The sequence below is a fragment of the Pogona vitticeps genome, chromosome 3 (assembly GCF_051106095.1).
Source record: "Pogona vitticeps strain Pit_001003342236 chromosome 3, PviZW2.1, whole genome shotgun sequence".
Classification (NCBI taxonomy): domain Eukaryota; kingdom Metazoa; phylum Chordata; class Lepidosauria; order Squamata; family Agamidae; genus Pogona; species Pogona vitticeps.
In genome coordinates, this window is record NC_135785.1 from 238,162,976 (window position 1) to 238,188,350 (window position 25,375).

Here is a 25,375-nt window from a genome sequence, read left to right on the forward strand (position 1 = left end):
TATTCAATCGAATAAATTCTGCATTAGCATTATCATATTTTAAGAAGCCTCATGGTTCAGTGGTTAAACTCCAGTACTGTAGCTAAAATTCTTCTCACGACTTGAGTTTGATCCCAAATGGACTAAGGTAGCTGGCTCAAGGTTGATTCAGCCTTCCATCTTTCCAAAATTGGTAAACTTGGTACCCAATTCACTGGGAGGGAGGGCAATGTGTACTCTGCAGAGTTATATTATAAACCACCCAGAGCGTGCATTAAGCACTATGGCTGGAATATAAGCAGCACACTTTTATATAGGCTCTTCATCTTTACTGCCTATACATAACAAACACATACAATACCCTCCCTGTTTGGGAATATTTCTGCTTTCTGAATTTGACCAGTGCAAACGGCTGAGAATTTTGTTTCAGTTTATTTTCAAATAATTCATTAAAATTTCACAATTTCTTTTATATTCAGGACAAGGATAGCATAAGATTTTGCACATATAAATGCAGGAGAAAGCAAAAAAAAAAAAAAAAGTCCGATATTTCTGCCCCTATTTGGAAAAGCCTTATTGACCCTTAAGCCACATGGCTTATAAAGTGACATAACCAACATGTAAGTGCTTTATCTCATCTCATTATCTGAAAAAAATAACCTTCAGAAAATAGGATGTCTCCAAACGAAGTGCGTAAGAGGCACATGTTCACTAAGTGAATGAAAGCCCATGAAATTCAATAGAACTTCAGTAAATCACAGCTAAGCAATGGTGCCTGGTGCTACTGGGACTGGTAGAACAACAGATAGGGTTCACCAAGGGAGAACCAATCATATTTAGTTTGCTTCCCAGTTATATCCCATTACCTCTACTGTTTCAAAGGACTCTTATTACCTCTCTCCCAAATCCATGTTAGCTGGGAACACCTGGGATTAAGTAGGCAGTGTCCCAGCCGCCCAAACATCAGGACCACTCCTGCTATCAAGTGTGATATTTACCATATTTTGGATGCAATCCTATACAGCAGTGGTTCTTAACGTGGGCGATAATGCCCCCCAGGGGGCGATTTCATTTTTCAGGGGGGCGGCAGAACGAAAAGGGGCGGTGTGGGGGCGCTGGAGCAGAAGGGGAGTGGTAGGGGGGCGCTGGAGAAAGCCAAACCTGTGAAGATGGCTGCAGCCTTTTTACAGTGTGCATGAATATATATTTTCCTCCAATTTTAATTTAGTTTCAGACTTTTTGTCTTGAAATGTTTAGTTCCTGCATTTGTTTTTATGCCCTTTTTATATTTCTTTTTGCGTCTTAAAATTCACTTGCAACTAAATAATTAAATGTTACTTTTTGGGGGGCATTTCATTTTCTTGGAATTTAATTTTGTTTTCAGGGGTCATTGGATTTAAGTGTCTTAAACAAACAAACAAACAAACAAACAAACAAATAAGATATCATCACCGCAGGGAGGGGGGCGATGATAACTTCCTCAATGGCTCAAGGGGGCGTTTCTTTCAAAAAGGTTAAGAACCACTGCTATACAGTATGCATATTACCCAGGGACCTGATGTTTGGGGAATTCCAGAGCACCAGCCCCACCCCCACCCAAAAACAACTCACCCTAACTATACACAAGCTGTGACTTTATTCTTATCCAGGGTACAGTACCACCTGAAACTCCGTATTTAAGAGAGAGTGAGCAGCATAGAACTGTGGAACAGCACCTTTCTATAGATGCACTGCAGCACTGTGAAAGGCTAACATCCAGTTATTGCCGCTGAAGCGCTTGCATCTGATAACATACTTAGAGAACAACAAGACTGATAATGGGTTGAACGGCGTTTTCTGCCCAGGCAAGTTCTCCACACCAAAAGCAGTTTCATTATCTTGATACCTTGATATCAGTGCTTATCAAAAAGAGAATATCCCAAGGGAACATTTAGGGCACCAGGCCTTCCAAAAAACCCAACACCCAACATGTCAGAGTTTATCATTCTGGTTGCTTGGTGCCTTTGCATTCTGCTGTGAAAACCTCATTGTCGTCTAGATCCAGATTTTGGAATACTGGGGGACAAGAACTGCAACAACTATGGTCAGCAAAACTTTCCTGGAACTATGGCAACCACCTTCATAACCTCTAAGCACATAATACCTATAAAATACTGTCAGGAGATTTATAACTTACTTTTTGTTACCAAGGCATACCAGATGGAAGGCACCTGGAGCCAGGATGGCAAGGGGATGTACTATCTGTAAGGAAACCACACATTTACCTGGCAACCTTCCTTCTTTGTAAGAAGGGTTTCCAATGGTCTTGTGGGCAATGCAGGTGGGTGACCATGTTCCTTATTATAACTATGGGTTTGTATGTGTGTACACACATCCCTTGCTTTGTGGATACCCCCACTTGTGGCAAAATTTAATTCACTATAATACTGCATCCATCTGATGAAATTGACTGTCAATTACAAAAGTGTTATTTCCTAATGAATCTCCTAATTCTTAAGGTGTCCCAAGAATCTTTGCTATTTCTATAGGGGAACAGATTAACATGCCTACCCCTCTGCAATTTGCAGTCTTCTGCATACTTACCTGGCACTAAGACTTAGCACTGCTGAGTATTTCCAAGTACACGTGTACTGCAGTATTAACTGAGACCATCCTTCTCTAAATGCTACCTGACGGTTATTCTAAATTGGGGTAGGCAGTTCGGTGCCCTTCAGAGGCATGGAACTACAACTCCCACCTGACCATGGGCCTGGGGAGTCCGAAAACACGGAAGGGCACCCCAGGTTGCCTACTCTGCTACGATTTATGCTCCTTGTGCAAGGTGAGAGCCACAAGCAGGGCACGAGTGGCCGCGTCAGGTAAGTCTGCCGCCATTCCTTGAAAGTCTTTCCTCAGGACTTGAAGCAGCCTTCGAAAGAGTTCAGGCAGCTGAAAACTACGGTCCCCAGAGTTCACGGCGACCTAGGGCTGTGTTTCCCAGGCGGACCTGGAGGCCATCCGTCCTTCCTTCCTTACCTTGAGGAGGTTATGCGCGGCTCGATAGCCCACCTCCCGCCCGCCCCGCACGCCGGGGGCCAGCTCGCCCGTGGCGTAGCCGTGCCAGGCCACGAGGTAAGGGTTGTCGAGGGTGAGCCAGTAGCGCACGTGGGCGCCGAAGTGCTTGAAGCAGAGCTCGGCGTAGTCGCGGAAGAGCGCGACCAGCGCGGGGTTCTCCCAGCCCCCGTAGCGGTCCTGCAGGTGCTGAGGCAAGTCCCAGTGGTAAAGGGTGACCACGGGCTCCACGCCGCGCTGCCTCAGGCCGGTGAGGAGGCGCACGTAATAACGCAGCCCAGCGAGGTTGACGGGCGCCGTGCCGTTCGGGAGGAGGCGCGCCCAAGCCAGGGAGAAGCGGTAGTGAGAGACCCCCAAGAGGCTCAGCGCCTCGAGGTCGCGCCCAACGTGGTGGTAGCTGTCGCCGGCCACGTCCCCGGACGGCGGCGGCGGCGGCGGCGGCGGCGGCTCCCCTGGGCTTGGGAGAGGCGCCGCTGCGTGGCGGTGCGCGAAGGCGTCCCACACCGAGGGCCCCTTGCCGTCCTGGCTCCAGGCGCCTTCCACTTGGTACGCCGCGCTGCCGGCCCCCCACAGGAAGCCCTCGGGGAAGGTGTCGTAGAGGAAGAGGGCGTCCTCGGGGAAGGGCAAGCGAGAGAAGCGCGACCAGGTGTCCGCTCCCTCGCCCGGCTCGCCGGCCAGCGGACGGCAAAACAGGACCAGGGCGAGGAGCAGGAGGAGGAGGAGAACAGACAGCGCGGGCCGCGCGGCGGGGGTCATGCTGCCGGGCAGCGAGAGGGATGCTGAGGAGGAGACGGACGAGGAGAAGCGCTGAGGGACGGCGGGTCAGCCGGGCTGCCTTCTCTTTGCCCCCACCCCCACCCCGGGCAGCCCCCTTTATCTCCTGCCCTGCCCTGCCCTGCCCTCCCCGCGCCGCTTGTAATCATTACCTCGGATGGAGGTGGGGAGTCCCTTTGCTTTCTCCCGCGCGTGAAGGAGGAGGGAGGTCAACAAGGTTGGTCCCGAGCACCTAGTGAGGGAAGAGAGCGGGAGGAAAGCGGCTCCCGTCCTCACTCGCGTCTCCCGGGGAAGTGTCAGAATTGGGAGACAGGAGTTCACTAGCTTTGCCGGTCAAACTTTTGCGGGTGTGCTGTGGTCTTTGGTCTCTAAGCAAGCTTCCCAACTCCTGAGGGGCAGCAGCTGTTCACGGTATAGGATTGTCTGTCCGCCTCGGATTAAATTTGGGTGAACATCTCTCTCCCGTCGTAGCACCATAGCTTAACTCGCTGCTTTCCGTGTTTTACGTTTAATGGTATGGCCGAGAACCGCTTCAGTTGTTACTTACCCGTGTAGATTTAACATCGAGCGGTATAATAATTCAGACTCAGTAACTCCGACTCCCATTCAATTGTTGTATCAACATACTGTAATAGACTTCTCAAGTTACACTTTGCTACCCTTGTTTCATTTAAACCCAAAAGCCTTGAAGTTTTTAAGTCATTAAGTTTAAAGTGCAAATAAAACACTATCCTAGGTGAGATGTACAAAATAATTTGCATGTGGCAATGAGCCCAGTAGCCATACTCAGATGTTCTCAAGAGATAATGTTACTATTTAACTTGGTAGGCATTATGATGAGATAGATTTACTTTTAGGCAATGTATTTGCTCATGGAAAAAACCCAAGTAGTTGTGAGTATTCAGAGTATTTCAGTAAGCATCTGTTTTGCATTTTGTTTGAAATGTTTCATGAGAGATCACAAGTTGGTTTTAGGTGCACAGTTGTTGTCCTGGTTCTAGCCTTGGTATTCTTGGAGATGACCAGAAGCACACTCTTTTTCTCTTATTATGGCGGAAAGGTGGAAGGCAGCAGGAAAAAAGGAAGACCAAAGTATGAGATTAATTGACTCCCTAAAGGAAGTCACAGGGTTGAGTTTGCAAGAGCTGAGCAAGGATGTTGAGGACAAGATATTTTGGAGACTGCTCATTCATGGGGCCATCATACGTTCGGGGCAACTTGACAGCACATAACAACAACATGGTAGGGTTTAGTTTTGTTGATTCTGATTCCCTACCCAACCCCATGTGTAAGGTGGATAAAGCGGATGGTAAAACATTTGTGAACTTTGCTGAGCATCAGTAATTATTTTTTTAAAAAAATAATTAAATGGCTGACAAGCTTAGTGGTTTAGGGTTAGTGGTCTCTTTCAGTCCCTGGGGATCTGAGAAAGAAGAGTGGCTGTGTCTCTACTTACATTTGGAGAAGTATACATGGTTCTTAAAGTCAGATTCTTTGAACAGAAACACCTTGAATCAATAAGAAATAAATAATAGGCCTGGAAAAACATTTTCCTGTGTTTTTTGGGGGGGCAGAAATAGCAAAACTACTACAACAATTAATTGGCAGATGGAAGTGTAGCATATTTGATATGGCGTGTTTTAAATTTGGTTTTATATTCAGAATGAGAGCCACCCAGAGTAGATTCACTCATTCTAGATGGATGGGGTAAAACCCAGGGATGGATGGATGGATGGATGGATGGATGGATGGATGGATGGATGGATGGATGGATGGATGGATGGATGGATGGATGGATGGATGGATGGATGGATGGATGGATGGATGGATGGATGGATGGATGGATGGATGGATAGATAGATAGATAGATAGATAGATAGATAGATAGATAGATAGATAGATAGATAGATAGATAGATAGATAGATAGATAGATAGATAGATAGATAGATACAGTGGTGCCTCGCTTAACGAGCGCACCGTACAACGACGAAATCGCATAGCAATCCCTTTTTTTGGGATCGCTAATGCGATCGCTCAAGCGTTTCGCTTACCGATCTTCGCAAAACGAAGCTCCGACGATCAGCTGTTCGGCGGACAAAATGGCCGCCGGAAGCCCCAAAATGGCCGCGCGCAGTGTTTTCGCGCCCTCCCCTCACTTAACGAGGGCGCGAAAATGGCTACCGGCCATAGGAAACTTCGCTGAACGGTGAGTAAAGGAGCCTTTTGGAACGCATTAAACGATGTTTAATGCATTCCAATGGCTTTCCCTGTCCTGTTCAGCGATGTTTCGCTATAGCGAAGGTTAATCCGGAACGGATTAACCTCGCTATGCGAGGCACCACTGTAGATAGATAGATAGATAGATAGATAGATAGATAGATAGATAGATAGATAGATAGATAGATAGATAGATAGATAGATAGATAGATAGATAGATAGATAGATAGATAGATAGATAGATAGATAGATAGATACCAAGACAAAATTTGTAGGAACCAAGAATTGTATTTGATCAGCAGCTACCATGTATAAATGCTGTACAGGACCTTATTTGAGGTAGCTGGAAGATTCAAGAGACAGGCAAGTGTCAGTCAATCTTCAGCTACAGAGTATTGCAGTGAATTGCAGGGGACTCAATCCAGTGTTAGTCTCAACTAAAGTAGATCTGAATAAGTGAAACCTATGTGACTTGTGGTTTATGATTCTTTTCCTTGGGTCTGCTCTAGTTGGGACTAAAATTAGATTGAGCATGGAGAGACAAGACGATTTGCGTACCTTGCTGTCTGCTGGTAATGAAGTAGGGTGTTGTGAGGTGATGAGGTAAAAGACCCAGAAAGGGCAAAGTTGCTGCTGAAATAATTTGCAGCCATTGAAGCAAAGAAAGTACAAAAGTACAGAGCCTAACACTCCCACTGGGCTTATCTACAAGGACTATAGCCGCATCCCCATGGATGGGGGGATTATATTGGCTTTCAGCTCTGTGCAAATTTTATCCACATAGGAACCAGTTAAGGGGTAACAGCTATAGGCTGGACATCCCCAGTATCTCTCCTGAGCATGACCCCTTTTGCCACTCCTGGTTTGTGCAAAAACACTGCCTTATATTTTTGTAGAAGAGTAGACATCTCCTCTTTTAGTTCTCAGGACAGAGCAGGGCTAAGGACCACAACCTCAGGGTTATTTTTAGACTCCCCCCTGCCTTCCCAGCATATTAATTTTTGTTTTTCTTCTGGGTTTTCCTTCATAGTAAATAAAACCAGGTGTTTTTTTTCTGTAATATGGTTTTATCATATTTACATGGACTACTTTTCATCCCCTCTCTGGAGAATGTAATTGACTGAACTCATTTTGGAGACCATGGTGTACGGTTTTTCCCAAGCTAGATGATGCTTATTCCCGTTTATAGGACTTAATATTAGTATTTCCTCTCCAGTACTGAACGTTCTTTTTCTAGCTTTTCTGTCATACAAAGTTTTCTGTTTATTTTGGGCACCTTTCAAATTCTCCCGTGCTATTTCTAGGGATCTTTGTAAGGTATTCATCAAATTGTCCACGTATTCTACCATGGAATCAGGGTCCATTTCTTTATAATCCTCCCGTTCTGTTGTAACAAATCTAGCAGCCCACATACTTTTTTGCCAAACAGAAGTTCAAACGGACTGAATCCTGTGCTTTCTTGGGGAACATCTCTACACGCATAAAGTAGGGATTGTACTTTATTGTCCCAATCACTAGGATTTTCTGCCACATATGCCAGTATCATCCTGATAAAAGTTCCGTTGAACTTTTCTATTAGTCCATTCATTTGTGAATGGTAAGGGGACGATTTTACACAGGAAATTCCACAGATTTGCCACAGCCTCTTTATTAATATGGATGTAAAGTGGATTCCTGTATCGGTGGCTATCTCAGATGCAAAACCCATTCTACACATGTAACTGACTAAAGCATCCACTACCATCTCGGTCTCAATGTTATGTAAGGGTACTGCTTCTGGGTACCTAGTGGCAAAATCAATAATAGATATAATGTACTGGTTTCCCGGTCTGGTGGCGCAGGGTAAGGGTCCTACTAGATCCAAACCCAAACGTTGGAATGGGGTCAGAATAACTGGTAATAGGCACAGCTTATCCCTAGTTTTGTCATTTACAGTACCTCTCCTTTGGTACGTATCACACGTTTGACAATACTGCCTAATTTTCTGACCCATTCTTGGCCAATAAAAGTTTTTTGCAACCCTTTGTTTAGTGCGAGATACACCCATGTGTGCTCCAAACACATCTTTATGAGCTTTCTCTAAGATCTCCCGATATTTCACAGGAACAATTAAATGAGATGTCCATCTCTACCCCTATGAGGTGCTAATAAAACTTCTCTATATAACAGGTTTTTATCAACCTTAAACCTCTCTGGGTGTTCAGGTAATGGGAAGGGAGATTCCTTTGCTTTTCGAAACACTGAATCAGGGTGGTATCTTTCTTTTATTCTCTAATAAAGGATGAACTATTAGGATTTTTCAATAACACCACTTCAGCAATTTCTTCTATATCTCGATTTTCCTCTAAGCTGGGATTTTCCAGGTTGGTTTCAAAGGTTAGGGATCCGAATCTTTCCTCAGGGACTGTAAACTGCTTACCCTGGGAGCAAGTTACTACATAAATACTCTGCACATGTTTGGAGAGAACTAAACCGATTTAACAAGGAGCTGGGATCTGATCAGATATAGCAACTTTCCATTCTCCAACCCATCTCTGATCATTTATTTTTACACCAGCCATGGGTAAAACTACAGGATCAGAAGTAATGCCTTTGATAGTAATGGTCTCATTTTCTATCATCTGTTTTATGAGAACCACGTCTGGGTGACATAAGGTTAAAGTGCAAGCATGTATCTTTGATACCTAAATACTTTATATCATTGATTTAAAAAATCCACTCCCCTGAGCTCTCCAGAAATGCCTGGTCAGATTTAATAAGGAAACATTGTAGCAATTGGGCTTCTGGTAGTTCTGACTTTTTACCAAGTCAGTTGTCATGGTAACAGAGTAACCGTTACTGTTCCAACTGCCATGGGCTCCATAGGCTTCATGCAAAACACTTTTCTGTGCTGACAGTCAACTTTATTATCAGTTTTATTTTTGTTATTTTTCACACAATTATTTTCACACAAAAATGTTTTGTATATCTGCAGTTGAAACATTGTTTATTAGCTCTACGTTCATAATAAAGGGACCTGTCAAATTTTCCTTCAGAGTTAATTTTTTTGTGGTCTTGTTTCTGAAAACATATGTTTGGTTTTAAGCTGGCTCTTTTTATCTGACATTTGACTGAGGTAATTCTTATTAGACTGCTTGCTGTTGCCCCAACCCTGTCTATAAAATTTTACTTCAGAAAACCTAGAATCTCTGATCCCACTAATAAAGTCAGCATATTCAGATACTTGTTATATATTTTTGGGTTCCTTATCCTTTACTAAGTATCGAAGTTCCCCTGGTAAAATAGAAAAAAATTGCTCCAACCCAAATACATTTTTCATTTGGTCTAAGGAGGTTACATGTTCCTGTTCTAGCCACTTATTCAAAAACTGATTCATACGCACACCTAATTGGGCAAATGATTCATCAGCTTTCTTAGTAATTGAGCTGAACTTCCACCTGAGGTGTTCTGTGTCAATCCCAAATCTGGAATATACAAGTTTTCTTTAAGCCTCAAAATTCCTTGCTTCTTCCAGAGACATCTGAGAATATATTTCTTCTAAAACTCCTCCTGTCTGAGATCTTAAAATGACAATTCTTTCCTCATCTTTAATTCCAAAATCCCCACAAGCTCTTTCAAATGAGATTAAGAATTCAGGGCAATCTCCTTGTCTATGCTGAGGGGATTTCTTTAAATCAATCTTGGGGGAAATAACATTCACACTTGAATTGTTATTGTTATAAGTTCCTCAGGTCTCTCCTCTTGAACTTGAGGGTCTCAATTTCCCTCAGCCTCCTGAGGTTCAACTTCCTCCATGACTGATTTTTTTGTTCTTTTGGGGGGCATATTTGAGTTAAAGTGGACTGGGTTTTTACTTTCTTTTACTATTTTTAAAAGGACCTCTCTTTCAGCTGTTTTTCTAGTAATTATGTTGTGCTTTACTTAGCAACTCTCTCTGTCTGCTCTCCAGCTCACAACCTTGATTACTATGTTTCCTTATCTGAGCAATTTCTGCTTCCAGACACCAGAATAATTTTCTTTTTAGCTTTTTATTTTCCTATTACCTCAGATCTGCCCTGATCCTGTCTTCCATTCTTATCCACCACTGCTCCCTTTCTCTCAGAGCTCCAGATTTTGAGCTAGCCCACTGGATCTCTCAAATCCTGAAGTAAAAAGGAAGCTTTCTTTAGAGCCAGTTCCCTATCTTAAGTTTCCCAGACCTGGGTTCAGAAGCCCCGCCATTAAGCCTTTCCACAAAAGCTCTAGCAGGTTACCCACTTCTTTACCACAGATCCTAACTAAAAAGGTACCCACGACTCCAGAAAATTAACTTTCAAACTTTGGTTTCACTGGATTGCTTCGTATCCTGCCGCTGTACACCAATTGTGCTGTGCCCCTTGTGTGTTCCTGGATTATTTCACTAATCTAAGGCCCACACCATGTTCTTATTTACACTGCCACTAGTTGATCTCTGTCAACATTATTTACTTGGAAAGACTGAGGTCCATACTCCATGTAACTTTTAATATTTATTGATTGATTGATTGATTGATTGATTGATTGATTGATTTGATTTGATTTGATTTGATTTGATTTGATTTGATTTGATTTATACCCCGCCTATCTGGACTACTCATCCACTCTAGGCGGCTGTTTTAACAAAAACAGGTTTATTGGATACAGTTCAAATCTTCAGTTTCACATAAGTAGATTCCTAAAAGACGTTAAAGCTTTCAGTAGTTTCATAATAACTTATTCCACATTTAACTTTCTCTGTGTTCCACACTCTTAACTCCCCACTGACAATCTGCTCTTCCTCTCTGCTTCACCCCCTCTTTTTTCCCCACTGGCTCCGCCTCCCAACATGGCAATATATTCATGCATATGCATAGGCAGGGTGATCGATACAGAGACTGACACTCTGCAGCCACGGGTAAGCACCAGTTTCTTATTCCTTCTTTTGTTGATCAAATGTGTATATTGGCTATGAAAAAAGTAATTTGCAAAGCATGGGAAGTTACTTTTAAGAAGAATTAATCTAATAGGCCCCAGACTATAATCCAAATGTTGTCCAGTTATGGTTTCAGCATGTCATTATAAAGAAAAAGGTTGGATATAAATGTAACAAAGTAATTAATAATACTGTACATACTAATTCTTTATAAAAATAAGAATTATTTCAGTAACTTGCAATGGAGTAAAAAAAGCTATAGAGGACTAATGTATCAAAATACAGGGCTCAAATTGGAAGGTTCCAGTGGAAGACTACTTTGTTGGAGATGACATTTTGGTTGGTCTTTAGGTGCTTTGCTTGGAATTGAGATTTATAGAAGTTGATTCATCTCCAGGACAAATCAAGATCAAGGTACAATTGATTGTTTTTGGCAATTAAGCAGTTTGAGAACTCTGATACAGAACTGAGCCAGTTATGGTGAGTTTGGGATGTTTCTAAGTTTGAAAAACATTTTAGCACTTTGTGTCTTGGGGGTGGAAAGAGGTGAGGGAAGCAAACATGTCTCAATTAAGGACGCTCTAAGTATCATTTGTGAACCCAAAGGGGGGGGGAGGCGAAGCCCAAATGGACTACTGTCCTCATGTAACCAAAGGTGTACCTTGGACTGAGACAGTGAAGAGGCAGATGCTGGCCATTTTATTGCTTGCACTGATAATGTAACTGAGGATAATTTTTCTGGGGCAGAAAACATATATCAGTAAGGGGAAAATAAATAGGTAACCATGAAATGCCCTGTATGCTTTTAATTTTTAATCATGTTCATTAACTTGTTTCTAAGAATTGTAAGTTATCTGGAGTGGATCGGGGCAGGCAGATTTTATATATATACCCTGTTTCCCCAAAAATAAGACCTAACCTGGAAATAAGCCCTATTGTGATTTTTCAGGACGGTCGTAATATAAGCCCTACCCCCAAAATAAGCCCCAGTCAAGTGAAACCCCACCCTCCACCATTGTGCAACAACCAGAAGAAGATGGCATGACTGTATTGGAATAAATGTAGATTACTGTACATTAAAAAAAATAGAACATCCCCTGAAAATAAGCCCTAGTGAGGTTTTTGGAGCAAAAATTAATATAAGACCTTGTCTTATTTTGGGGGAAACACAGTATATATGGTTGTGTGGGGTCCTAACCTGCCTGTAGGGCTTCAGTCTAAAAGGACTTTGTGACCATTTAAAAAAAACCCTGAGAAGTGGCAAGTTTATAAATTTCTGGACAGAAGAGACACAAGCTGATTGGCAGTGCCTCTTGACTGACAGCATTTCTGCAGGAGAAAGCAAGCCTCAGAAACTTGTAGTTCATTAAAATGTGATATGCTAATAGATTGATTCTGTGATCTACCTGGTGAGATCTACAAATGTCTCAAATTTCAAACCTATCTGATAAACACTAAAAGAGCTGCTGCAGGCTAAAAGTCTTGAAAATTTAAACATCAGTCCTTTTTCCCTCCAATTTTCGGAAAGGAACATCATGTGTTTCTGCCAAATATTTGGGAAAATGACTGATGTCCTTTATTTAGGCTCATTGTGACCTCCTTCAGACATTAACATGGGCAGGGAAATGACATGAAAATGTGGCACGTTTGCTGTGTGCTGCCTCCCCCTAAGCAAGAATATCAGTGAAACATGTACAGGTTAGTGAGACCAGTTTTCAAGACATTTCAGTTAAGCAGTAGAAAATTGTAGATTTCTAAAAAAAATTCGTTCTTTGGATTTGAAAACTGTGTTCAGTTCATACCATTGTCAGATGCTTTCCTGGTAAATAATGTTTTAAAAGAGGTACCCATCTTTGATTACTCAGATTATTGAACAGGTGAGTTTTGCATATACTATCGGACAATGCTGATGGTTGTGTCATTTTTACTTCAAATCGGTATGAAGCGGGCAGAGCCGTGGACACTCTTGTCATCAAGCTGCTGCATTCTGACCCAGAATTCATGCTCACCACCTGGGCTCCTGTTGAGCCACCAGTGTGTCCCACATAGGAACCTGAAGAAGGAGATGACGTTACCTGTTACAGGACCCAAATGAGAGGCCTTTGTGCTTATGTCAGCCCTGGGGGCTCACTGAGAGAGTGGAGGGATTTACTCTACCTCTGATGCATGGCAGATACAAAGGGGGAGAGAGGAGGAGAAAGACCCGAGGAGACTCTTAACAGAGAGGAAGGATGCTGTCAAATGGACCCTAAGAAGGGAGTGGAACACACTAAGGAGGAGAAGTCCCCAGTAGAGTTCCTGGGGGGAGGCCCAGCAACAGGTAACTGGGGAGAAAAAGCAAGGGGCCTCCAGGGAACTGGAGAAAGAAGACCCTGAGGAAGGTGCCTGGGGAGACAACCAGGTCTGCAACATACTGGGTCAAGAGGTCCCTAGACAAAGAGCCAGGACCCCCAGGGAAGTGGGACTACCTTTATAAGACCCCTGCAGACGGGTTCTTGTGCACAAGCAGTAGGTGCACAAGAGGGAAGGGAAAAAGCATGAGCACCCTTACTCCCTTACCACCCTTTGTACTAGAGAGAAATGAGAGGAAGGCAGCGCTGAAGTCAGGAGAGCCAACTCGAATGCAAAACTCATTGCTGGTGCAGGAAAAAACAGCAAGAGTGCCAGTGCCAAGAGAGATCCAGAGAGAACAATTCAGGAAATTGATACAGGTGTGGGTCTCCACTAGGAAGTTCTTCCCACCCCTGCCTGCATTGCAGGCTGTTCTGTAGTGGGTTCTAGACCAATAAAGAGCCACATACACAATAGTAATTCCACTCGGTTTACTACAAAATGGACGAAAAACACACATACACACACATATATAAAACCACTGCCCCATTGGAGGGTTTCCGACTCGCCCTTCTCTATTGGCTGATTGCCCAGTGTCCCTGGTAATTGGAGGAGGGAAAGTTATCCTCTGAGGCTGTTATTGTAGGGAGCCAAGCTCAACCACCTGGCTCCAACTAAAACCTGGAGAGGACAATAGTGGAGTTGATCTTAAGACATAACACAGGCGTACTGACCCTCATTGGTAGGAGTGGTCTGGAGGCAAGGAAGCCCTAGGTTGGGGGGCTCACAAACGTTCCTGCCAAGGATTCCAGTGATAGAAATTGGACTCACAGGACAGATGTCTTGTCTCCCAGGGAGAGGACCCAGGGAGAGAGAAAATGCACTGGTGCCTCAAACTAGGATCAGGACTGTGGATTTAGTTGTACCCCTTTTGAACCATTCCCTCTTCCAAGTTACAGTAAATCCAGTTGAATTGGAACAACCCGTGTAGTGCTTTTATGGATCACAGAATGGATGAGGGATGGCCTGCTAAAGTGGAGAGGGCTGGCAGGGCTCACACTCAATAAATCATTTAAATCACTTGTTTTAAATCGTTTAAACTGATGGTTAGTCTGGTAGACCAAGAGGAAAGTTAGACATTAATCTTGTTTATGAGGAATGACCAATGTGTGGCCCACCAGATGTTGTTGAACTTCAAGTCCCATCATCCCTGACCATCAGTTGTGCTTGCTGATGCATTTCCAAAATATCTGAACGGTCTCATGTCCTACCCCTCCCTAGTATACACACTTACCTCAAGTCCAATTGAACCCCATGGTAGAAGCTTCTAAGCAGACATATATAGGATGATCCTGTTAAAGTGCACATGCGAGTTGCCACACATTCAGGAATATAGTTGACATTTTCTCCAATGGCTGAAGTCTCCTCAGTACTGTATGTGAGCCTTTGGGAGGAGCTTTATGTCATTTTCCTCCATTTTCTGTCTCTAGAAAGAGCCCCACTTTCAAAGACTTCTAAAAGAATTTACTGAGAAGTGTAGAGATTGCTGGGCTGGGAAGATACAGCCTCTTGACACAGTCTTAATCCTTGCTGTCTCTGAGTCCAGTGATCAAAGTGCAGTGGAGAAACAAGATTTTTTTTTCAATAAGAAATTATATCATTCCTGCAGTCTTCATAACTCCAAGAGTCTGTAACTTTGAATTTGGTAAGTTGCCATTGTTAATGTTATAGTTTTAACTAATATTTTTGCAAATAAGGCTCTAGCACATCAAGGTACTGTAACACCAAGATCCTGGAATGCAAGAATACTATAGCTATTGGACTTGTAAAACTCCATATTTACACATTGCAACATAAACACTGTCAGTTGTCAGGGCTGTTACGGTATAGTGACCATGCTCAGCTGGAGAGCGGGCTGATTGGTTTGCAATGACTATAGTAAACTGTTGTTCAAGCCTCAACTGTAAAAGCACTTTCATTTTTAGGGCTACTTCTTCTGCACATATCCCTGAATTATATTAACACCTGAAACACACAAAAGTTCACATCTTGACAATAGTACAATCTCTTGCACTAGCACTGCAGACAGGAGACTACTTTAGTGGATTATTTGCTGTGCCTCATCTCCTAGCACCTGCCTTCTGAAGAAGATGCGTCACTTTGCCTAATGATAAATGATCTGAAAATTACAGGTCTGAAAGCCCAGACATGATTAACTTTCAGTTGTTATGAATCTCCAGATGATATTGGATTCAAACTCCCACCAACCTGAATCATTGCTCTTGCTGGCAGAGATGGAATCCAGCAATATTCAAAGATTGGTGCCTGATCATGATTTATCATGATTTATCATGATGTTGAAACCCCCCCCCACTCTAATATGTAATTCTTGAAATTTTTGTAATATTTTTCATAGAAAGAACACTATTAGAAGCAGAAATCACATTAGTACTCCAGTTACATGATTCTAGCTTTGCGTCCGAGCAATTGTAATTGCAAACAAAGCCAATTTTACCTCCTGATGACCAATCACAAAACAAAACAAGCTCATCTGAGAATAATAGGAAGTAAGATAAGCTCCTGCTGTAACAATCACAAATCTATTGGCACTTAATTATCTGCCCTAGTGATTTATTGGCTGAAAACTTATTGCCATAACTTAATGCCACATAAGGCTGATGATATCAGCAGCAGTGATTTTTCAGAAACTGAAACATTTCTGACTTCTGCCCTAAAGTTCCCAAGAGTTCCATGTAATCCCTTTAATCATTGGGAAGCTGTGGAAGCGGCAGGACAAGGAGGGACAAGTCTTTCATGAAGGTCATCCCACTGATGGTGATTTTCAGCAATAAAAGTCACCCTGACCCTTCACGTGTGTTCCACAGCTACCCAAGAGTTTACATAGAAGTTTCAGTGGCCTTCAGGACAGGAGTTATCCATTTCCAAACAAATTGTTGCAGCTGATGACATCATCAGCTTTAAATCATATCAGGATTTCAGCCATTATCTGTATTGTATAGGTTGACCCAAACTGGACATGAACCTGGGTTGAACAATTATTTTATGTCAGTGGTTCCCAACTTTGGGCCCCCAGATGATCTTGAACTAAAACTCCCAGAAGCCTTCACCACTAGCTGTACTGGCCAGGATTTCTGGGAGTTGTAGTCCAGGAACATCTCGGGATCCAAGGTTGGGAACCACTGTTTTATGCAAAGTTCAGATTCTCAGCTTCAGCAACTATATGAGGATAGATAACATTTGATTTCATGCACTAACATTACAAATGTTGTTATACATTGAGTACAATTGTTTGATTATTCTATTCATTGACTGTTTTCATTTATTTTCCTTGTGCAGTGCCTGGCAACGTATAGATAATATTAATGTTGGAAATCCAATATAAAGGCAGTCAATGTGTGTATGATGAAGCTCTGCCAAGAAAAACATTTTGTAGAACTGCTTGCATCAGCTTATCTACAAATCACTTTCTCCAGACAAATTGATGATGTTACGCAGCAGAGGAGAGAGAACTGTGAGAAAAATCCATACCAAAGAACGAACAGCTGTGAACAATAACATTGTTCAAACCTTTCTTTTTCTTGCTGAGCATTGCTGACAATAATAATAGTGCTTTCTACAAAAGAAGATTTATTTCCAGGAAAAGAATCCTAATTTAAATAACAGCCACTCATTTGTTTGCTTTACTGGTTGTTAAGATTCCATCTCAATTTTACCATTTAAAAAATTTAAATTTTAGGGGAAGAAACTGACATCATTTAATTTGAAAGGAAAACAGAAGGTTGGGAAAATCTATTTTAAGATGCCCTCTAAATGAATGTGCAAATTACATGACAGGATATTCAGACTAGAACTTGAACAAGAAAATACTGAATTTTTAACATAGGAGGCCAAAAATCCTAAGTAACTTTTCAGCAATGAGTGGGATTGGCTTTAATAGAAGCATTACGGACTAAATGAATTCTTACTCAACTCAATAAACTTTTACATTGTCCTCAAGTGTAAATCCCTTTCACAAATCATGAAGCAGCAAATGTTCAAGGAGCTACGGTTTCCTAGAAAGGAGCTACCACTGTGCACAACTCCATTGGGTGAAGCAGTGAAGCACCTCATTCCTACATCTCCAACATCTGTTTGAAGATAAAACCTGTTTACCCCATTAGTTTTGGGGATGTCCAGTATGCATGAAACAGAACTTGTATTGTTATCTGCCTTAGTCTAAAGCCTGGGAAGGCTAGAGATACTGGAGCCAGATTTTTTTAAGCAATAATCAGAATTAATTTTGTACTGGAGATCTCATATCAGTTTATCAGACCCTGTTGAACTGCCTCCCAGCAGCTTGGAGCTCTGTGCTAAATAGCACAGATGTGATTTATGAGCCTTTCTGATTGCCAAGCACCTGATCTTGGAAAAATAGAAATCCAGATGCATTCCATCAGGGGATAGAAGAACTAACTGCTCTTGCAACTTTTGAACATATATTAAACTGATGTATGCTAAGATTTGATCTGTACAAGGGTACTCGGGATGTATATATGGCTCTATATGCATGAGCCATATATACTCAGTTTGTTCATTAGGGACAATGATTGGATAGGACAAATCTCGTAACCTTTTCCTTTGTCTTCCATATCATAGGATTTCTTTTTCTGCTCCTTTATTTCCCCCCCCCTTATATTTTCCTGCTCCCAACGTTCCTCTTTATTTTTGTTTTCTTCCTGTGTTTTTTGTACACAGAGAAATGTATCCAACTATATTTACCTGTTGTATCATATTTCTTGAAGACAGGAGGGCTTGGCGTGCTCTGGTCCATGGGGTCACAAAGAGTTGGACACGACTAAACTAAACAGAAACATTATATTTCTTGAAGACTTTCTTGAAGATTTTTTTTCATTCAAGGAACCATGTTTTAGGATCCAAATGCTGTACATATTACTTTCAAGCTAATCAGTAAATTCATAGAGAGAGTCATTCATGATGTGGCACTTACACATAATCAGCTGTTAAGACTTTCCTTTTCTAATGACATGCCTGGTTTTGTCCTCAGAGTGCTTTTTGCTGCTGCCTAATGGTGAACTGAGCTGCAGGAATTTATGACATCAACAAGTTTTATTTTTTAGGTTCCGAGGAAGATAAATTGAAATATTCAGCATTAACATTTGTGAAGTGTAAATCAGTCACTACAAAAATCCCCAAAGCACTTAGTGCACCAAGCTATTTGCACAAGGTCAGTGTTTGAACAAGGTATTCAAACAACTCTGTGAGTGATGGAGCAGCAATAGGCCTGTTGGATAAACATACAGAGCAAATAAACAGGCATTCTAGATTTTGTACCAGATGTTCACTGTGATGAGTTGGAACCCATCCACAAACACACCTATGGCATTACCAACCAACCACCATCTCAGAAATAATATTTGGGCTGGATTGTTTGCTGTAGCATTGTTGTCTATTCACTGCACGTACATTTCCCAACACTGCAGCAACAATTCATCCCCACAGGAGCTTTTCCTAACATTCTGCCAGATGAATTTTTAAAGACGTTTAATATGACTGATATACTTTTCAGAGTTCCAGTCACATTTTGTCTGTTAAGCCCTTTTTTCCTGATATATAATCATAATACAGCTTTCCTGTAGCAAACATTTCCACTATAAACACTATAAACAACTCCACTATAAACATTACCAAAACACCTGAAGACATTTCAGAGGAATGGAAGCTGCCTAGCTATGCTAGACCAGGTCACATGCCTATCTCATCTGGTATTCTGTTTTCAGAGTAGCCAGGCAGGCAGTTCTGAGAAGCTCACACACAGGGCCTGTCCAGACTGGCCATTTTGGGTGAGGGATGGACTGGGCCACAAAGAGTCTGCTAAGGGGGGGAGACAATATACCATTTGGTGTGCTTCTCCTATACAAATAGTAAGCAACCCCTTGTAGCTCAGTCAGTGGTCAATTAAGCACTTTTCCTAATTGTCAGGGTCAGGTGAAGTGAAATTATGATTTTTAACATCACTTCTCTCTCCCTCTGTGTCCTGCTCCATTTTCTCCCTCCTCCTCTCCTTGCATTCCCTCATTCTCCCCCAAGTTTCTCTTTCAAACTCTCCCTTGGAATCTGCAGGTGCTGGACGGTGCCATCTCATGACTAAATGAGCATACCAAAAAGAATGCATGCCCTACTGATGGCCCAGAAAGGTGTGCAACAGCTTTTAGGGGAAAGGATTGATTTTTAAAATAAGAAACACGGATTAGATATTTTTTTCCTGATCCAAACCATGCCATCAGCAAACCATATGCTATATGCATGAAGTTGAAAGGCATACTGCTACCACCTCTAGTGTGATAACACATAGCCGTTATTCTTAGTAGCCATCAAAAGCTGTATCCTCCAAGTGGAATATGGCAATAAGCACTAAGCAAGATGAAGAAGGAAAGAAATGGCATTAGCCCAACAGTTTTAGAAGAAATGATAATTGATGGAAATAAAAAACACCCCTAAGGCAATTTCTTACATTCAGAAATTGCTCTCTCCCTCGCCTCCTGCCTCCCACTTCCGGTTGTTTGAGCAGCAAAAATTAATTACGTTGGTGCAGTTTTGTGCAGGTGAGCTGGGAATAAACTTCTGGGACTATCAACTTCTGAGCACATATTTAAAAGGCTTAATCAGAGATGTAACAAAAAAATGAATATGAAATTAGGCAGGAGAAAGTATTAGTAAAGGTAGGATATGAAGGATGTTTACTTCCAGCCAATGGAACAATAGTGGAACACTATGACATGATAGGAGGTGTGTGTGTGTGTTATTGCATGGCAACTTTTCAAGAGATGTTTCCAGTATGTTCTCACAGAACCTATTTAGAAGAACAATACTTTAATTCTGATAAAGAAGACTGTATTTGGATACCTCCATTATGACCAGAAATAAAAGTGAAATTGAGTGGTCCAAAATACAGTAGGCAGACTGCTGACTGTGGCCAGTTAAAGGGAGCACATAATATCCCTGCTATCACAACTGCACCAGTCCATTCCAGGATCAATTCAAAGTCATGGCTATTACCTGTAAAACCTTTTACAGCTTGCATCCAGGCTACATCTGAAGGACTATATCTCCCCCATATGAGCTTCTTGGCTCTTACAATCCTCAGAAGAAGCCCTCCTCTCAGTCCCATTTCCACCACAGGTACACTTGATGCATCAGGAAGAGCTCCGAATCAGAGCTCCCTCATCTTATTAATGAGTCAGAGATGGTTGCCACATATACACCGAGGATAGACAAAGCAGAAAACGGAAGATTGTCTTTGGACAAACGCTACTCTATGGGTTGGAAATGGAGATGAGTCAGACACGACTGGACAAATTATCAAGGGGAACCTTTACCTTTACCTTACATACAATATCCATAGACTATGGGGATAGTTCCTCTCTTTCTGGGGAACTACAGCTCCCAAGCATTCCTGAGCCAGCACAGCCCTGCTCTGGGATAATTTCCAGGTGCCAGGATTTGACACTCCTTTCTACCTGCAAATTCTTTCGATAGAGGAGTATAGTCACTTGCAGAAGAGGCCTTCAGATCCAGGTGGGTTTGACACAGTTAACCAAACAGCTGCAAAAAAGCCTTGCTTCTTTTTTCTGTGACTTCTCAAATTAATAAAACAAAGGCTTTCTGAAGGCTTTATTCAACGTGCTAATAAAATGCAGAGCATGTTATGTAAGCTTTGGTTTTGTTATATATTGGAGTCCTTAATATTATCAACCTTTAGCCATGACATTTTCCAAATCCTTCACAAGCATTGAGTTGTTCAGTTTTTCCACACTCAAGCCTGTTAATCATACCATCTGAGTTCATATTTTTCTAAGCAATTTTTATTTAAAAAAATAGGTTGTTGTACTGATTAGAACAAATGCTGTCCTTACCAAAGTATTTTCTCCTGTCAGAGGCGGTGGTAAAGGAAAAACACATGTTAGTATCCAGAGCATGGAAGCAAATTGTGTTTTGTAACGAGTTGCTTTTTTGACAATGTTATATTTTGCAGTAACATTATTCCCAATAAAATTACAGTATTGTACTTGGCTTTTAGCTCAGTGGTTAAATATCTGGCTGCAGAGCCAGAAAATGGGAATTTGATTCCCCACTATGCCTCCTTGATGGGATGAACTTGATGGTCCATAAGGTCCCTTCTAGCGCTATAGTTCTAAGATCTAAGTTACTGACACTGCATTTCTGTACATGTCTGCACAAGGCCCACAGCATTCATTGATCCTTATCCCAGATACCCACATACAGAATTGCTGCCAGGGAAATCTATAGTTCACACTTACTGTACTTCTAACATCCAGCACCTTAGAACTGTTTGTTGGGGCAAACATTTTCTATTTTTCACAACATTCTATAGCACAAACAGAGAGAGAGAGAAACAAACACGCGCACACAAAGAGAGAGAGAGAGATATTATTTTTTAAATTTAAACCAGTGTCTCTCAACTTTTTGAACTTCATTTCCCAGAAGCACTTAGCACTAGCAGTTGACTTGACTGGTCATATCTCAGACCATGCCTCAAGGAGCTCAAGATAGTACCAACCCATTGCTTCATACGCTTCTCTCACCTGCTCCATGGCCTACCTAAAATTTACAGTGAATTTACAATGCAAATTCACAATATGCAACACACAAAGTGTGAAAGATGACCAAAAAAGCAGAAAACGCCTGATATCATGTTTTGCAGTTATATCATTATGGCAACCTCCACCTTGTTCCAAACTCCATTTTCTAGATCATGTTTCAACTCTGTCATCCTTTAAGAATCATCTTGCTACAGTAGGAAACAGCAAACCAAAGAAAATTGCAGCAAACAGCCAGGCTAATGTCTACATTTGAGAAATCCATTATTTAGCATGGAGTGCAATCATTATCTTCCAAGAATGCTGTCAAATGTATTTTTAAAAAATCCGTAGCAAATTAGCAGCATCAAAGGCTTAATAGGGTTGCTAGGCAACAGCTTTGCATCATTCCCAGGGTGGACTGTTCAAATTCATTCCAGTGTGACTTTGATTATTGCAACTCTCTTTTCTTCCCTCCCCCTTCTTTTGATTATCTTTTAACATTAAAGGCTGTAATTAAGCGTTGACACCTGTCTGTGCCTCTCTAAAAACATTTTGCAATTCCTATTCTTGACTGTACCATCGGTAACAGAGTGTGATGAAAGATGACACTTTGGACACTGAGATTAATTTTTGTTGTTTTAAAATTTCCACTGTGATACCATTTGCTCCAGAATTCCATTTTAAGTAACATGTGAGCCTGCTTTATATATAACTGTGCTGCCTTCCCTACCCAGCCAATATTCAAAATAGCTGAGCCCTTGTAATTTGTGGGTGGGTGCAATGGGAAATGCCTGTGTTTGCTCTAGATTAAAGAGAAAGTTGCCTTATTTCCATACATGTCGGTTTATCCCAGAAAAGGTTCCCTTATCTTTCCCTAAATGAGGTTAAGTCAATTCCCACTTATGGTGTCCCTTTCCAGGGTTTTCTAGATAGATAGGACTCAGCACTGGTTTACCACTTCTTCTGGGGAGGGGGTGCTCTGGGGCTGTGAGGCTTGCCCAAGACTGTGCAGACTGGCTCTTCTCCTGCAACATATAGTGGGGAATCTTACTCCTGACATGCCTAACTCAATGAGCTATTCACTTAAAACAGCACAGAAAACTAGGTAGATTCTCCAGATGTCTTAGAAATATAGAATTCAGCCTGCTTATGGGCTGATTGATGTTCAAAAATAGTGGGATTGGGAGAGAAATAACCCCTTTTGATGTCTGTCTTTAGAAGTTTATAGTCCATTACTACAAGTGGAAATTGTTCGTTTATTTCAGCATTGGGTTTGTCAACCCCAGAAGTTACGAATTAGCTTGTTTTGAAATAATATTAAAAGTTAAAAATAATACATTGTTGCAATATTTTAAATGAATTAAAGAAATATAATATTAACTATTTGGGATTAATTTGTGTCATCATGTCTCATCCCCAGCATAGGCAAGGATGATAGAAATCGTAGTTCATTTGGAGGACTTCTTGTTCCCCAACCATGAATAGCTGTGTTCTTAAAGATATAAAAAGCAGATTTAATAAAGGATCCTCTCGTCACATGCTGCATCTTGTTACTCGGGGCAAATATCCCACCACGGTTAGACTGTTGAATAGAAAAAACAAAAGTTTTTGCAGCCTTCTATATATTCCCACTTGGGCCTGTTCTCTGGGGCTCATTGAGGCTGTCTAAGTGATGCACTCACTTTACATCACAAACTCATAATAGACAGGCACAGATCCACAGTCTGAGCAGCAGGATGCCTTAACCTGAAATTTTTGGAGAAGAGCACTAATGCACATAGCAATTGATAGGAAGTGGTATGGAGAGGTCAGCTGTTAGGTAAAAATCTGGGGTGATTTTTTTTCTTTTTATATTTTCTAGATCTAAATATGGACTTTGTATTCTTCAGTCTCCTTTCTCCTCCATTTATTCAGGTCACTGATTTCTTGATCTGCTGCCTAGTTAGTGAGAGAGCAAAACTCACATGGCCTCCCCATCATGTGTGAACAAACCTGTACAAATAGAAGCAAGCTTTAAGAAGCAACAGCCTCATAGTGTAGTGGTTACATTGCCATATTGTAGCCAAGAGTCTAGTCATGACCTGAGTTCAGTACCAACAGGCTCAGGTAGCTGACTCAAGGTTGACTCCCATCGTTCCAAGGTCAGTAAATTAATGTGTAGTCTGCATAAATAAATACACATGGGGTGTATAAAAGCAGCACACTTTGCTTTAATTAGTCTTGTAACCACTTGCTGGATAACACCTGCTGTACCATCCCCAAATAGACTTCATTGTTTATATTATTATACAATGTATGTTTAATTTGTTGTATACCACCCAGAGTAGCAATTTTCTAGATGGGGGAATATAAATTGAATGAATGAATACTACAAAAAAGGGGTAGGCATAAAAGAGTAAAAAAATGGTGGGGAATAGGTTAAACCCTACTCCTAATGCCAATGTGATGTATAAATACACACCCATCTATCTTTGGTCTAGATGGGTGGGTTATAAATCTAATAAAATAAATAAGTATACACATTAGCATTAGGAGTAGGATTTAATCTCTCAAATCCTGCATGAAAGATTAAGATGTTTGTGCCATATTCACAGACACATACAGTGGTGCCCCGCTTGATGATTACCCCGCTCCAAGACGAATCTGCTTTACGATGAGGTTTTTGCGATCTCTATTGCGATCACAAAACAATGTTTAAATGGGGAAAATTCTGCCTTGGATTCGTATTGACATCATTCTATCATTTTTGAGATTGTATCCCATTACAGCTTTTCCCACTCTTTTGTTGACTATGAGGGCTACTCCATTCCTTCTACGGGATTCTTGCCCGCAATAGTAGATATGATAATCATCTGAGTTGAATTCACCCATTCCTGTCCATTTTAGTTCACTGACGCCCAGGATGTCAATGTTTATTCTTGCCATCTCCTGTTTGACCACCTCCAGCTTCTCAAGGTTCATAGATCTTACATTCCAGGTTCCCATGCAATATTTTTCTTTGCAGCATCGGACTTTCCTTTCACTTCCAGGTGTGTCCACAGCTGAGAATCCTTTCGGCTTTGGCCCAACCACTTCATTAGCTCTGGAGCTACTTGTACTTGTCCTCCGCTCTTCCTCAGTAGCATGTTGGATGCCTTTAGACCTGAGTGGCCCATCTTCCAGCGTCATATCTTTTAGCCTTTCGTTTCTGATCATGGGGCGTTCTTGGCAAAGATACTGGAGTGGCAGTGCCATTTCCTACTCCAGGTGGATTGCGTTTAGTCGGAACTCTCCACTATGTCCTGTCCGTCTTGGGTGTCCCTGCACGGCATAGCCCATAGCTTCTCTGAGTTACTCAAGCCCCTTCGCCACGACAAGGCAGCAATCCATGAAGGGGATCTTGGTATATACCATCATCTTATTAAGCCATACTCTCTTTGTGAGTCTAGAGAACATGGTAGCTGCTTTGCCATTGCGTTTATCCAGCTCGAC

The 25,375-nt window shown here is 41.7% G+C and overlaps 1 protein-coding gene and 1 long non-coding RNA gene across 4 annotated transcripts in view; one reads left to right on the forward strand and one right to left on the reverse strand.

Annotated features, from left to right (window-relative positions):
* The window catches only part of KL (klotho), a 22,882-nt gene extending 19,017 nt beyond the window's left edge, over positions 1 to 3,865 (reverse strand). Inside the window, exon 1 of the mRNA XM_020788531.3 lies at positions 2,995 to 3,865. Within this exon, the coding sequence (XP_020644190.3) occupies positions 2,995 to 3,786 (792 nt within the window). The 5' untranslated portion in view covers positions 3,787 to 3,865. The remainder of the gene's footprint in view (positions 1 to 2,994) is intronic.
* On the forward strand, positions 2,977 to 25,059 carry LOC110076427 (uncharacterized). Of its 3 annotated transcripts, XR_013543349.1 has the most exons (5): positions 3,002 to 3,090; positions 10,894 to 10,934; positions 11,304 to 13,663; positions 14,774 to 14,988; positions 16,641 to 25,059. It is a non-coding gene; the product is annotated as an uncharacterized LOC110076427 (long non-coding RNA). The 3 variants fall into 3 exon arrangements; XR_013543347.1 differs by having other exon boundaries at positions 11,304 to 14,988; XR_013543348.1 differs by lacking the exon at positions 10,894 to 10,934 and having other exon boundaries at positions 2,977 to 3,090; positions 11,304 to 14,988.
* Positions 25,060 to 25,375: the final 316 nt, after the last annotated feature.